A 15,434-nucleotide genomic window follows, 5' to 3' on the forward strand; every position below is an offset into this window, starting at 1 on the left:
TAGAGGACACATTACATAATGAAGTCGTAGGTACCCTTTAATAACAGGTTGATCCTGGCTTTAATCATAGGTCTTCTCAATCAGATTTTTATCTGCGACTAAGCTATAATATACATAAAAGATCTTGGGCTATCAGATATCACTATTTGGCAATGGAAAACGATGAGACTATTCGAACTTACTTGATTTCTTTGTATTTGCCTTATCTTGCAGACAGATCCACGGATCCGAGCGCTAAACGAGTAAATACGGCCAGTCCCAGTTCTGCCCGGAAGCACCCGAAAGCTCTGAAACAAATAAAGACGACTTTTAAGAGAACGGGCAGAAGACTTCGCAAACACTTTTCTCGTTTAACATTGAGATCATTCAGTGTCCCCACCTTCTGCAGGCAAACGTCAAGCAAACAGCAAATGGAAACAGACCAAGGAAGTGAGAAATCGTCGACACCATCAAAAGCTTTTTCTGAGGTAGTTAAATATATTTGTGATTTGAAACTGGAGACATTAGAGGGAGATAAACGTGTAATTCCGGTGGTACAAGACACCGAAAAAACTTCAAAAGAGTTTTTAAAATTTCAGATGAAGTAGCACAGAACAGATTTGGTGAAATATTTCTATGTGATGATACAATTATCACATAACAATTAAGTTTTATAAACTTCTGATAAATGATAATTTGATTTGAATTTAAATGAGTTTTTGCCTTTTACGGTATCTTCTTTTTCTTTCTTTCTTTTACTTGTTTCAGTCATTTGACTGCGGCCATGCTGGAGCACCGCCTTTAGTCGAGCAAATCGACCCCGGGACTTATTCTTTGTAAGCCCAGTACTTATTCTATCGGTCTCTTTTGCCGAACCGCTAAGTGACGGGGACGTAAACACACCAGCATCGGTTGTCAAGCAATGCTAGGGGGACAAACACAGACACACAAACACACACATATATATACATATATACGACAGACTTCTTTCAGTTTCCGTCTACCAAATCCACTCACAAGGCATTGGTCGGCCCGAGGCTATAGCAGAAGACAGTTGCCCAAGATGCCACGCAGTGGGACTGAACCCGGAACAATGTGGTTGGTTAGCAAGCTACTTACCACCTCCTGTAAATTTTTTCATACGAAAATTGATACAAATTTCCCATTTCGGTATACACAATGATACATTTTAAAGCTGTGTACTTAAGAAGCTCACTTGGCAACCACGAGATACCGAGATCAGCCTCTTTGAGCAGCACCTCGGGCAAGTGTCTTTTTCTCTATCTCCTCCGCTCTCCCTTTCTCCCCCTCTCTCCTTCTCTCTTTCCAATTGTCACATCCCGGATGTGCCGCCAGGTTAAGTTGTGGGTGCCGAAGAGTGTCTATGTCTATTCGTGACTACACAGGCACCTAAAACAATTAACGAATGTATGTTACATTTTACATGCCGTACTCACTTGCAAGTGACGGCTGTCTGAGCTGTACTTTATTGCGGTGAGGTACAGACGCTGTTACTATCTCCATATAATAATAATAATAATATAATAATAATAATAATAATAATATAATAATAATAATAATTTCATCTATTTGCCACAAGGGCGAAATCCTTTCTACTATTGGCTGAAATTTTGGAGATGGGGGCTAGTCGATTACATTGACACCAGTGTTTAACTGGTACTTAACTTACTGATCCCGAAAGGATGAAAGGCAAAGTCGACTTCGACGGAATTTTTTAACTCAGAACGTAGCAACGGGCGAAAAACTGCTAAGCATTTCCTCCGGTGCGCTAAAGACTCTACCAGCTCCCCAATAATAATAATAATATTATTATTATTATTAGTAGTAGTAGTAGTAGTAGTGGTAGTAGTAGTAGTATCGTTTCTACAATAGACACAAAAATCCTGACGTTAGGGGAGGGGACAAGTCGATTACATCGAACCCAGTGTTTCACTGGTTCTTATTTCGACCCCGAAAGGATGCAGGCAATATCGACCTCGGTGGAATTTGAACTCAGAAAGTAAGGACGGACGAAATGCCGCTAAGCATTTCGCCCGGCGTGCTAACGATTCTGTCAGCTCACCACCTCAATAATAATAATAATAATAAGGCCATACATCATATTGAAAGACTTCAGACAAAGAACATGCCTCCTCATTGATATGACTGTCCCAATCGATATAAACGTATCTGTCAAGACCTACCAAAAACTGAGCAAATATAAAGATCTTGAAATAGAAATCAGCTGGGAATGATAGCGAAAGGGACTGGTTGCTACCTAACTCAGATACCAGGAAACCCCAAAATGGCAGAAATTCAAAAGATAGTGCTCATGGGAACTGCTCATACCCTACGCAAAATACTCTCTATGTAATCCCAAGATTTAAAACAAACTTTTTTTTAATTTATGTATTAGACATTCACTAGTACAACACCAAAAGAAAACCCAAATATATGGCACACTAGGCATAACAACAACGGGAACTTCCAACCTGTTGTCTCTTGAGGTCTCTGGGTGAGACTTGGAGCCAACTTGTACAGACATAAAGCAAAAGTCAAACATAGAATAATAATAATAATAATAATAATAATAATAATAATAATAATAATAATAATAATAATAATAATAATAATAATAATGAGGAGGAGTTGGAGGAGGGGGATAATAATAACAATAATAATAACAATAATAATTTCTTTTATTTGCCACACTAGGGTGAAGGATGAGGGGGACAATTCAAACACAGACAGAGTGTGGGAGATTGCATATAAGGGGGAAAAAGTATACAAGGTATACAATAAAAGGAGGGAGGTATACATACTATACGGCACTAGAAGAAAAAAGTGATAATGATGGGATCCTGCTGATAGAGGAGGATCTCTAGGGAGTATCGAGGAATCCCACCATGCAAGATCATCTTGAATACCAAGGACGTGCGCCCTCTCCAACTCCTTTCTTCCGACTCACAGGTCTACACTGAGAGTGGTACCATCCACTCTCTTTACTCTTTTATTCTCTTTTACTTGTTTTAGTCATTTGACTGTGGCCATGCTGGAGCACCGCCTTTAGTCGGGCAAATCGACCCCATGACTTATTTTTTGTAAGCCTAGTATTTATTCTCTCGGTCTCTTTTGCCGAACCGCTAAGTTACGGGGACGTAAACACACCAGCATCGGTTGTCAAGCGATGTTGGAGGGGGACAAACAGACATACAAACACACACATATATATACACATACATATACATATATACGACGGGCTTCTTTCAGTTTCCGTCTACCAAATCCACTTGCAAGGATTTGGTCGGCACGAGGCTTTAGCAGAAGACACTTGCCCAAGGTTCCACGCAGTGGGGCTGAAACCGGAACCATGTGGTTGGTCAGCAAGCTATTTACCACACAGTCACTCCTGCTCCACTCTTGCAATTTTCACAAACTTTCACCCACTTTTTCATAAATTCACTCGAGGACAGAACCTCCCTCTCCACCTTCACTTTCCTTTTCAAGTGTAACTTGAAAAAGTCGATGAGGGCTTTATCAAAGAGAAATGTTTTTGTCCTCATTTCTTTCTGCCTCGTCCATCAGACAACCTCTTTCGCCACAAACCACCAGAAAACCTTGCCTTTCCGATCAAAGGAAGGCGGCGGAGCAATCATCATTATGGACTCGGCTGACAGACGGATCCGTTCTACACACGACAGCAGCTTTTCGACATAACTCCACATGTCAGTAATGCCTGGACACTGAACGAGAGCAAAACGGCTTCGTCGCTCTACGAGCACACCAGACAGGCCCATCTGACGGTACATCTGTGCCTATATAGTTTATCTCGAACCTGTAACGCTCCCCACGGCAGCACTGCCAGGCCAAGGACATCTGGAAATTATCTATAATAGTCCCCGACCGGAAAGTCCTCCGGCATAGACTTGTCAGTTCGTCTTCATCGACGCCTAGGGTCTCCTCTATTTCACATACGTAGCCCGACTTGTAGAGGACAGTGAGCGCCTGACGACATTCTAAGTTCCATGCAATTAAAAGTCTGTCCTTGGAAGTTTTGAGAATGAAATCCTCAAATTCCTTTCCCTCAGTCTCTGTTTTGTTTTTGTTTTGGCTTATAAAATCCATCAATTCACTGTTGCACTTGTTCACAACAGTGAAACTGATGCATGCATTTCGTCTACAGTCTCATGAATATTCTTGTTTCTGAAGTTCCGTAATTAGTTGTTTTTGTGTTTCTGTGATTTCATGCTGTTGTTGATGTTGCTGTTTTTGAGGTTGTTGTTCTTGTCCTTGTTGATTTTGTTGAAGTGTTTGTGAATTGTGTTGCAGTTGTGGTTTTTGTATATGTTTTTGTTGAGTTCTTGGAGTAGGGCTATGTACTCTTCTCCTCTTCCATCTACCCCCTTTTGTCACTTGGCTTCTTCTTCCGTCCCAAATCTCAGTTCAATAGTTCCAAACTTCTTCCTTGGGTGATGTGGGTTTTTTGTTCCCACATGCACCCAAGGCATTTTTGTATTTCGCTCTCTGGTCCACCCGACGTTATTTAACTCTAATACTGCGGTATGTGACCGTGCACGACGGATGAAGGATTTGGGGCTACCCTCTCCTATTGCTTTTTACAATTTTCCATGCCATTTTAAAATCTATTTTTATCTGTGCGGAAATTTTCCTAATTTCTCGCTGCTATCGCAAAAGAAATTATTGTAGTAGATGTGGTTGTGGCGACGGAGGCGATGTTCGCGTTTTTATGCTTCATTTCTTTCGTGTTGCTGTTGTTGTTGTTGTTGTCGTCGTCGTCGTCGTCACTGCTGCTGCTGTTGTTGTTGTTATCGACACCGAAAATTTTGTCGTTGCTTAGAGACGAAACATTATTTGCCTCGGTGACGTCATTAAGTGTAGGCCATTCTATATCTTTGTTCTCATTTTTTGATGAGGAACGCATTCCTTTGTCGAATATTGTGATGGCTTCTTCTTTATCAGCCATATTTAACTGAATAATGAAAAAGGAGTAAAGGAGGCTATATATTAGCCCCTTGTGGTAGTAAAGAAATATATATATGTGTGTGTGTGTGTGTGTGTGTATATGTGTGTGTGTGTGTGTATGTGTGTATATGAGTATTTGAAAGATTGATTAGGGATCTTTAGTAATGAAATTAGAATAGGCCATAGCCTAACTAGCAACCTAGCTATTATTATAGCCTCCTTTACTCCTTTAACAATAAAAAGCTAGACTTCTACAAAACTAAGAAGAATAACAATACTAACCATAACAACCAATCGATTGATATAATAAGCGATCCCCCAAATAACTCGCCCTCTGAAAATATGGACAACTACCTTATAAATGAGAATCTTACTAATCACAGATAATCATACTAATCTATGTGGTTGTAAAGATAAAAATACTTGTGAATTCAGGAATAAATGTAAAACTAAGAATGTAATCTACCAATGTGATGTATTCTCCAATAATTACAAGAATATTTATATAGGAGCGACTAAAAATGAAATGAAACTTAGATATAATTCTCATCTCTCAAGTTTCAGAAATAGAAATAAGGCTAACTCTACAGGATTAAGCAGTTACATCTGGGAATTGAAAGATAATAACATTAGTTATAGATTAGCATGGCGCATCCTAGCCAAAACATCTTCATACAACCTTAAAAATAAACGCTGCAATTTATGCATAATGAGAAATTCTTCATTTTAATGGCCAAATCAGAATTGCTTGATAAACGAGGCGAGGAAAACCCAGCATGCTTACATAAAGATAAATTCTTATTCTCTAAATACCTTAATACCTGTTTAATAGCTGTCTTGTCTAACCTCTGATTACCTTCCTTTGACCCTCCCCCTTACCACATAGCACGACATAATATCATAGACCACAATTATATTCAATTTACCTCGACTAACTGAATTATTTATCTTAGATGCACGATATACACCCAAAGCTACATTTCTCTTTAATATATTCACATTAAAGTTAGATCACTGACTGACATACTAATTGCTTGTGTTGCCATTAACACATATACGATTAAACGAGCGATTGACCGTTTTCTAGCCGAGTTTATTTATTTAATTATATTAACGACCACACATAACAACACTTTATTAATTTATTGCACCTATTTACGTAACCCAGATTTATACCGTATGTCGCACTTAAACTTTTAAGAGCGTCCTTAATTTTTAACTAAGACATTATTTGTAATCAGAGGGACTTATCTAGTGGACTCAAAGAGCGTTATTTGTTACAATTAATGATACTGGATATTACTACCAAGTATAACTCTTTCGATTAACACCGCCGATCAACTAGTCATTTTCTCCACTTATTGCTCCATTCATCTACTTGAAGCAACTGTACACACACGTGCCATCATTTAAGGACGCAAAAATGTAAGCCTAAAGACCTAACGAACCTTTTCCTTTTTCTTTTCAATTTCTTTTTCGTTTCCTTTTCTTCCCGTGTTAACCTTCGATCTCCTGTCAATATTCCTCTGGTAAAATTCAAATCATTCTGATAATGTTTGTTACATGGAACGAGATAAGCGCAAGTTTACCCCCAAAATAAATAAAAAATGAAACAGCTGTAAATGTTATCTTAACCATAATTAAACTATGATTATTCAATACTAATGATCAACTTCTAATTGGTACATTTCTTCTCTTATCTTATCTTATATGAATATATTAAACCACGGTTTACCCTTAAATTACCAACTACTGTTGACCTTACAACAAGGCCTATACATAGTTAGGTAAAGCACCAGTAGTGCCAATGGATACATTTATTGATGGTGGAAATGAAGACAATGGAAAATGTGGAAGCTATGAGACGGAGCCTTGTTTTACTCCTAATCTTACTTGAGATAATTCATTATCACTGCTGTTGACTTGGACCCTTGCTCACATATGATAGAAGCCGAAGGCGTCCGAACGTATTTACCAGGGCATCCATTCATTGATATGACGTCCCACAGGTGTTTTCACGAAACTGAGTCAAAAACCTTAGTAAGATAAATAAATGTCATGTACAAAGTTGAAGTTGTTCATGGCATTTCTTTTGCAATTGTCACATGGCGAAATTCATAATTCCTGATATTACGCCTGGTGGCAAAAGTATGCCTCCAGTTACCTATGACGAGTAACATTCTCTCGTGTATTTATAATTCATTTCATAAAGAAAATATAATCATATTTACTAAGTGGTAAAGAAGATTGTTTTTGAGCTATTTAGTTTCGGTTTCCATCCCACTGCGTGGCACCTACAACAAGTCTCTTCTTCAGGACAACCAATGCCTTGTGATTGAATTTGGTAGATGGAAACCGTATGGAAACCGTATGGAAACCGTATGGAAACCAGTATATACAGGGTGCGGACGGTATTTAAGTACACATTCATGTTTAGTCGTTATTTTATTTGATTAATTTTTCAGAAAATAACAATGACAGGCCCTATGCTTACTAATAAAATGAAAAGGCATGCTGTGATTGTGGCTTTGAAGGCTGAGCATGGGGATTTAGAAAGTTTTAGTTTTCTGAAAGTTGCAAGATCTTTTCTCCACAAGATTCAGTGTGGGTTAGAGAAAGAAGATGGAAGCGTATTACCTGTATCAAAACGTAAAAGGCATTCTAAACGCTCTGATTCTATTAGGGCACCTGAATTTATTCAGAAAGTTAAGCAAAACATTGAAGACAATCCAGGTCAACTGAAAAAAGATTTCGTGTGTCAAAAAAAAAGCAATCTCAAGTGTTATGCATGAAGACATCAGATACACATGTGATGAGGAGAGGTCAATTCATGTCAGAAAAAAATCCCAGAGAAAACCATTTAATCAAATCCGAGAAACTTTTGAAACAATTTAGAAATCCATCAGAAGGTAGTGTGATTTGGTTTTTCTCAGATGAGAAAAACTTTGTCCAGAACCAGGAAACTAACAGAAGAAATGACAAATGGCTATGTGTAGACCCTTCTGAGGTCTAAGAGTAATGCACGCAAAATTTCCTACACGTATCATGGTTTTGGGTGTTGTTAGCAATGAAGGACTTGTAATGCCTTCTCACTTTTTCCACAAGGTCTTTGGATGAATGCTGCTGCGTATATTGAGGTTCTGGGTAAAGTTGTTAAGCCTTGGATCAACAGTGCATGCAATGGAAGGCCTTAGTTCTTTTAACAAGATTCTGCACCTTCACACAAGGCCGAAATGACACAAGAATGGATGGTGGACAATTTGCATGACCACATCACACCCAACATTTGACCTCCTAATTCTCCAGATCTCAATCCACTGGACAACTATGTACGGACCATCGTTGAGAAAAATGTCAATGAACACCCCCATAACACCAAAGATTCTTTGAAAGCCGCCATGGTTCGAGTTATGGCCGATATGAACAAAGACCACTTAATCCGAGCTTATAAACGATTTCGATCCCGCGTAGAGGCAGTTATTGATGCTTCTGGTGGTTTTATTGAAGGAAATTATAAAATTGATAATTTCGCTTTATGCTTGTAATCTTTATAAAAAATACGTTTTATTTTCTCTTATTATATAAGCGTATTTTTATAAACTATAAATCTGTCCTCTGCGCCATGTATAAATATATGAGTGTGTGTGTGTATGTGTACGCGCGTGAGTGTGCATGTGTGTATGTGTGTGCGTGCGTATGTGTGTGTATGAGTGTCTGTGTGTGTGCACGCGCGCGTTTGTCAAATCCCGTCGCTTGACAACCTTTCGTGCGGGTTCCCGTATCCGCCCGTTCAGCAAAAGAGACTGACAAAATAGGTACCAGCCAGTATCGCCACAGCTCCATGACTGTAACAAATAAAAGAAAGATAAATGATTTATTCAAACTGATTTATTGACATCGCTTACCATTGGATCAAATACTACAAGGTATCTCATCAGACACTAGCAATTCCAGCACCTTGTCTCCATAACCTATTTTCTCGACCCTAAAAGATTGAAAGCAGTTAAATTGCTTCCAGGCCCTTTTGGCAATGTGCCAAGAAACCGATGAGGAATTTTCGGCAGACTTATCACACAGGATGAAACATGGGTCTATCATTATGATCCTGACACTAAAGTCCTGTCGAAGTATTAGAAGCATGATAACTCACCACCTCCAAAGAAGGTTCGTGTCCAACCCTCAGCTGGCAAGGTGATGCTCAGTCTTTTGGAACCAGTACGGAGTAGAGATGATGGATGGTCTGGCAAAGCGAACCACAACTAACGAGGCATATTATGCTTCTCTGATGCAGAAATTTCCTGACGTTATCAAAGCAGAGAGGCGTAGCATGCTGACCAATGGAGTCGGCCTCCTCCAAGACGATACCCCGGTTCACAATGCGCATGTTGCCCAGATGAAAGCAAACTTCTGCAGCTATGAAATCTCTCTTCATCCCACTTACTCTCCTGACCTCGCACCATCTGATTTCCACCTCTTTCCAACCCTTAAGTCTTTTTTGAAGGGGAAACACTTTTGGATGATGATGATGAACTTATTTCCGAGGTAAAGTTTTGGCTCCAGATGCAACCTACCGACGTCTAAAGGCGAGGTCTTCACAGCTGCATAATGTGATGGGAGAAGTGTGTCAGAGGAAATCTTTAAGGAGCACCCCTCGTACATATATGCATGTATGTATGTATGTATGTATGTATGTATGTATGTATGTATGTATGTATGTATGTATGTATATATGTATGTATGTATGTATGTATGTATGTATGTAGTATGCATGCATGCATGTATGTATGTATGTATGTATGTATGTATGTATGTATGCATGCATGCATGCATGCGTGTATGTATTATGTATGTATGTATGTACATGCATACATACAATCCTACACACACACACATGCACACACATACATACACACACGCACACCTACACACGTACATGCAATGATGGAAAAACTCTGATGAACAAGACTTGCAAGAAAATGATACTGCAGCTCTCTGATGATGTCACATTAGCCACGTGACCAAAACATACTACATCACAGAAATTCAAAACAATCAGATATTTGTTTGTTGACAACATGGATCGTGCTGACAAAATGTTTTTGTATTTACCTGACCATCTCGATAGGATTACCTCAAATAATATAATCCCAGTTCTTATCGCCATTACGATTCCGCGGTGGGAACAGCCGAAATTTTCGAATCCGATCCGAATAGGTTTGAAGAAAGCGGGGAAGAAGCTTCGGCGATTTTTTTCGCGTACAATATTAAGGTCGTCTCGTGTTAAGACTCTGAACAAACATGCTTTGCGGGAACAAGAAGTGGAAACTTTTACCTATTTAGTTTAATATGAAAGTTTTTTTTTTAAATGACAGTAAAGAAATACTCCAAATATATTTATAGCTGCAGTTTGATGGCTCAAAGATTTTACGCCTGTTGTCAACCTTTCTATCAGCAGGAATGTAAAATGATATTGTTATCAAAATAAATTCGAAATCTCAATATGGAGATAAAAGAGACATGCGTGAATTCCTGGAATAAAAAAACAAAGACATATACGCACAAACGCATATGCACGCACACAACCCATATAAAAGGACTTTAAAATAGCACAAACACATACCACAAAAGAATAAGATATTTCTAATATTATATTAAGATTTCTTTATTTCATAATTTGAAAACATGTAAAATACTATAACCAAAAAAAAAATGCTGTTAAAAAAAATTACAATAAACATCTGTAAGGTAAATTTTAAATTACCTTTTGAAGATTGCAATACAATGTTTGTTAGAAGGAAAGGCACTTGGTACATTATGGTACATTTTTACCAGCTGAAGCCAAAATCAAATAGGTCGTGTAATGGATTCTATTAACAAGGTTTAAAAAAAAATAAAACACTTGTACATTTATTATTATTATTATTATGGGGAAAAGGGTGGTTTTGACGCTTATGCCTTTCCAATAGATATTAGCAATGTAAGTAAATGATTTTTCGTTTGCTTGCTTTTTTCTTTGTTTATTTTTTATTTTGTTTTTTGTTTTTGTTTTTTAAATTTTATGTTCGGCAACAATTGCCACAACATTTACGAATATAGTCTTTTATGTAAATTAATTTATTAATGAATTAATTACTTAATTAAAACGACAACCAACAGAACCAACAGAATTTTCCGTGTGTGTGTGTGTTTGGTAAATATCTAATTAGAAGCTAATTATATGAAAAAGATGGATAAGTGGAAATACTGTGTAAAAATGAGCGCCCATATATCTTTAATTATTTTTGTTTTTTAGAAAAAAATAACAAATTACAGATTTTCTTAAAACATTTTTGAATACGTCTAAATGAAAATTAAATAGTCTATGATGAATTTGTCACTGTAAGGCATTTTTCAAAATAAAGATGGCATTTAGTTTCCATTCACATTAAGTGACAAATAAAATGAAAACGCCATTATCATTATTATTATTATTATTATTATTATTATTATTATTATTATTATTATTATTATTATTATTATTATTATTATTACTACTACTACTACTGCTACAACTACTTTTACTACTGCTACTATTATTCTGTGCCTCTGAATGAAAGTTTCAATTAGTTACATGGAACTGATACATTTTTCTATTGATTCGGTGTAAGAAACAACAACAACAACCACAAAACAAAAACAAAAATAAAAAAATCATAGATCAAAGTTTAGCAGAGTCGCTCGTAAAAAATATATTTATTCCCCCTTCCCGAATTATAATAATTAATAGGAACAGACATAAGAAAGCACATCAGGTTTGTTCACAGCTTTGCCACTTACAAATTATATATATACACACACACACACACACACAGATATATATATATATATATATAATTTCAACAATTGAGGGTAAAATTAATTAATTAATCAATTTCACCAAGTATTCAGTATGCAAAGGGACCATTTAAGGCGAATTCAAATATTACATTATATAAAAGGGCTTAGTAAAATAATTACTTTGCCGCATACTGAACTCATTAGAAATAGCAGCTAAAAAAACTTTTTTAAAACTATTCCAATACTTAAAGAAAACCTCTCTCATATAGTGTTTGCTCAATTCACTCAAGTGAGTTGAATGAGCAAACACTATATGAGAGAGGTTTTCTTTAAGTATTGGAAATAGTTTTAAAAAAGTTTTTTTAGCTGCTATTTCTAATGAGTTCAGTATGCGGCAAAGTAATTTATTTTACTAAGCCCTTTTATATAATGTAATAATTTTTTTATATATATATATATATATATGTCGTTTACTTTATAAAAGTTAAATGATATTTAGAGAATAGCTTCTTTAAGATGAGTGCTGCTACCAAAGTGCCACAGATCACACTGCTGTGAGCAACAACGATGTTGGATCCACCTGGAAAGAAAGTTAAATACAATATCATTTAATATAGCAGTAATAGTAAATATATATAGTATATATTTATATATATGTGCATATATATATATATATATATATATATATATATATATTATATATATATAATATATATATATGTGCATATATATATATATATATATATATATAATATATATATATATATATAATGAGGGAGATAAATTAATATTAATTTTAATATCAATTTAAAACCAGTAGTCCAGCATACAAAAAATCTGAGTCAGAGAAAATTCTAATATATGTGTATATTGGCAGGGCTTACTGCTAGGGAGTCGGCCGTATGCTAGAAATAGACCATCAACGATCAAACTACAAGGAAAAATACAGCGAACACCAGAACCAAATTTGGCGGGCATGACAGATGAAAATTTATATAAAAAACAGAAATATATATATATAATATATATATATATATATATTATATATATATATATATATATATATTATATATATATATATATATATATATATATACCATAAATCCTCGAGTATAGTCCGCCCTTGAGTATAATACGCACGGATTTTTAGGGGGCTGTACCTCTGAAAAACCTAAACCTTGTGTATAGTACGAATTCCTTCACTTATTTGAGTCGTGCGTAATTAAGCTAGCACCACCTAGTCGGGCAGACACTTCCGAGCATGCGTAATAAAATAATGGTGATGTTCTTAACTATTATATGGGAATGTAAATACGTTTGCAAATTGTTTTTGTTACATGTTATTCTGTGTTCTGAATACTTTTATTTTAATAAATGTTGCTTACTGCAAGTTAAGGATGATTCTTTTATGACTTCATTGCTTTCAGGCTTAGCTTCAGGTATTTTCGCGCCCGACATCACAAGATGCGTCTAAATAAACATTGCCGGACAGCAAATAGAGACTCGGAATTTGCTTAGAAAAATACTTTTCATTTTAAGCCTCGTATATAGTACGCACTAGGGATTCTGACATTTAAATTTTGGGAAAAATATGCGATTATACTCGAGGATTTATGGTATATATATATATATAATTAATATAGCAATGGTTATGTCATGCTGATGATTTTTGAAAAGAATGAAATAGTGCTAAACATGATTGACGCTGACTAGAAATTTACAAACTTTATAATAAGCAACAAAAAAGCATATATTCTATTCTATGCATCTTTTACTATATTGCTGAAATTAAAATCGCTACCAAAAATGAAGAAATAATTAGCCCTATTGTATTAACTGAAGGCCAAGGGACTCCATATGTGTGTGCGTGTGTATGTGTTTGTGTGTGTGTATGTGTGTGTGTGTGTGTGTGTGTTTGTGTGTGTGTGTGTGTGTGTGTGAAAGAGAGAGAGTTAGTGTACAGGATCTCTTTAGTGTACAGGATCTCTTTTTCTTTTTAATTTACAGTAAATTTATACCGGCCACCTACTTAGTAGCAAGGTTCTGAAGGAAAGCATCTTGTTTTGTTCACCAAAGATCTTGCAAGATTTCATAGTCCCAAATACTGCAATCACTTATTGTAAATGAATTAATGATTTGCGCTTTGTCCCTATACTTAGATCCATGTATGTATCTATATATGTATGTCATTCAGTAATCTTTCAAAATGTATTGTCAATACAAAAAGAGCCAATTTCTAGCCTAAATCCAAGGTTCCTTCATTGGAATTCCAACATCAACAGCGTATATTTGCATGTATGTATATATATGTATAGTGTTAGGAGCGAGTGCCTGTACAGATTTGTATGTTTTGTTTCATGTAATGCTTTCTCATGCATATAGCTGCAGGTCTAGACAAACGCACATATACTAAAATGATAAACTTCTGGAAAGTTTTATAAACTTTTACAGTTTTAGTGATCGCTTGGGTGTGTTGTCTTCGAATCAGCTTTCACCATTCTGGTTTTGAGAAACCTTAATTTCTGAAACCACTTATGCAGTGTATGTATGTAAGTATGCACGTATGTACGTAGCTATGTATGTATGTCTGTCTGCATGTATGTATGTATGTATGTATGTATGTATGTATGTATGTATGTATGTATGTATGTATGTATGTATGTATGTATGTATGTATGTATGTATGTAAAAATGAGATTAATATTGAAAGCGTTGCGAGAGTTTCTCGTTCCTTCTTTAAACGTTCTTTATGCACAAAAACATGTATGTCTCACAGCGGTATGAGATCGCACCAGCGTGGCCTTGTGAGCAAGACATACATGAACTTTTGGAATCTCATTCGGAAGACCAGTTTCAATGCAATGTCTGTCGACTGAGTAACTAGTCCTCTGAATCATGAGATTCAAGGCCTTATTCGAAAATCTGTTGTTATAGTTCTATACTGTACATATCAGAAAAATTGTTAAAGCTTGTTTCATATTAATTTGTAATATTCAACCACATCATACCGTTGACAGAATCGGCAACTAGAGGTTAATGGGGCCCATTTTGATCGGCACTAGAAGAATGAAGTTGCCCGTATTTAAAAGTACATGGATGTACAGAAAATCGCACATGAATTACGTAAAAAGTACATAAATTTATATATATATGTATATAATATGTTTATATATTTATATATTTATATATATATATGCGACTGTATAAGTTAGAGGTTAAGAAACCATCTAAAGAATATTAAATATCCAATATACTACTTGATGTATACCTACTTATTTTTAACCAAGTGCTTACTATTGCATGTCAATATTAGGCCAATTGAATACTAGTTATGGATGGGGTAAATTGAAATTTGCCCAGGATTTATAAGGCAAATAAGAAAATGGAGAGGATATAAAATCGACAAGCATCAGCCAGTAAACATTCTATACCTATTTATTAAATGATAACAAAACATGTGTTTAAGTGGTACAAGTAAACGAATATGAGATCGGCCAATAATTACGTAAACAGATATACATATAGAGATGAATGAATAATACTAGATGAGTATACAAATATAAATCCCTTACGGCCGTTTCTACCATGAGGCCTTAAAAGCTTCCAAGTCATCCTCATCCCTGCAGCGATATAGAGGGATGATCAAACGTTGGGCA

General features: G+C 35.9%; 1 protein-coding gene across 9 annotated transcripts in view; it reads right to left on the minus strand.

Moving 5' to 3' along the window:
• LOC115218238 overlaps positions 1-15,434 on the minus strand; it is a 71,045-nt gene that overhangs the window by 17,584 nt on the left and 38,027 nt on the right. For 2 of the 9 annotated variants that reach the window (XM_036508101.1, XM_036508100.1), the window contains exon 4: positions 12,244-12,358. In XM_036508101.1, the coding sequence (XP_036363994.1) occupies positions 12,249-12,358 (110 nt within the window). In that variant the 3' untranslated portion in view covers positions 12,244-12,248. Of the gene's footprint in view, positions 1-5,037; positions 5,079-10,868; positions 11,835-12,222; positions 12,359-15,434 lie in introns of those variants that run through there. The other 7 variants (XM_036508102.1, XM_036508098.1, XM_036508097.1 and 4 more) reach the window with 7 other exon arrangements.

Source organism: Octopus sinensis, linkage group LG13 (genome assembly GCF_006345805.1).
Source record: "Octopus sinensis linkage group LG13, ASM634580v1, whole genome shotgun sequence".
Lineage (NCBI taxonomy): Eukaryota > Metazoa > Mollusca > Cephalopoda > Octopoda > Octopodidae > Octopus > Octopus sinensis.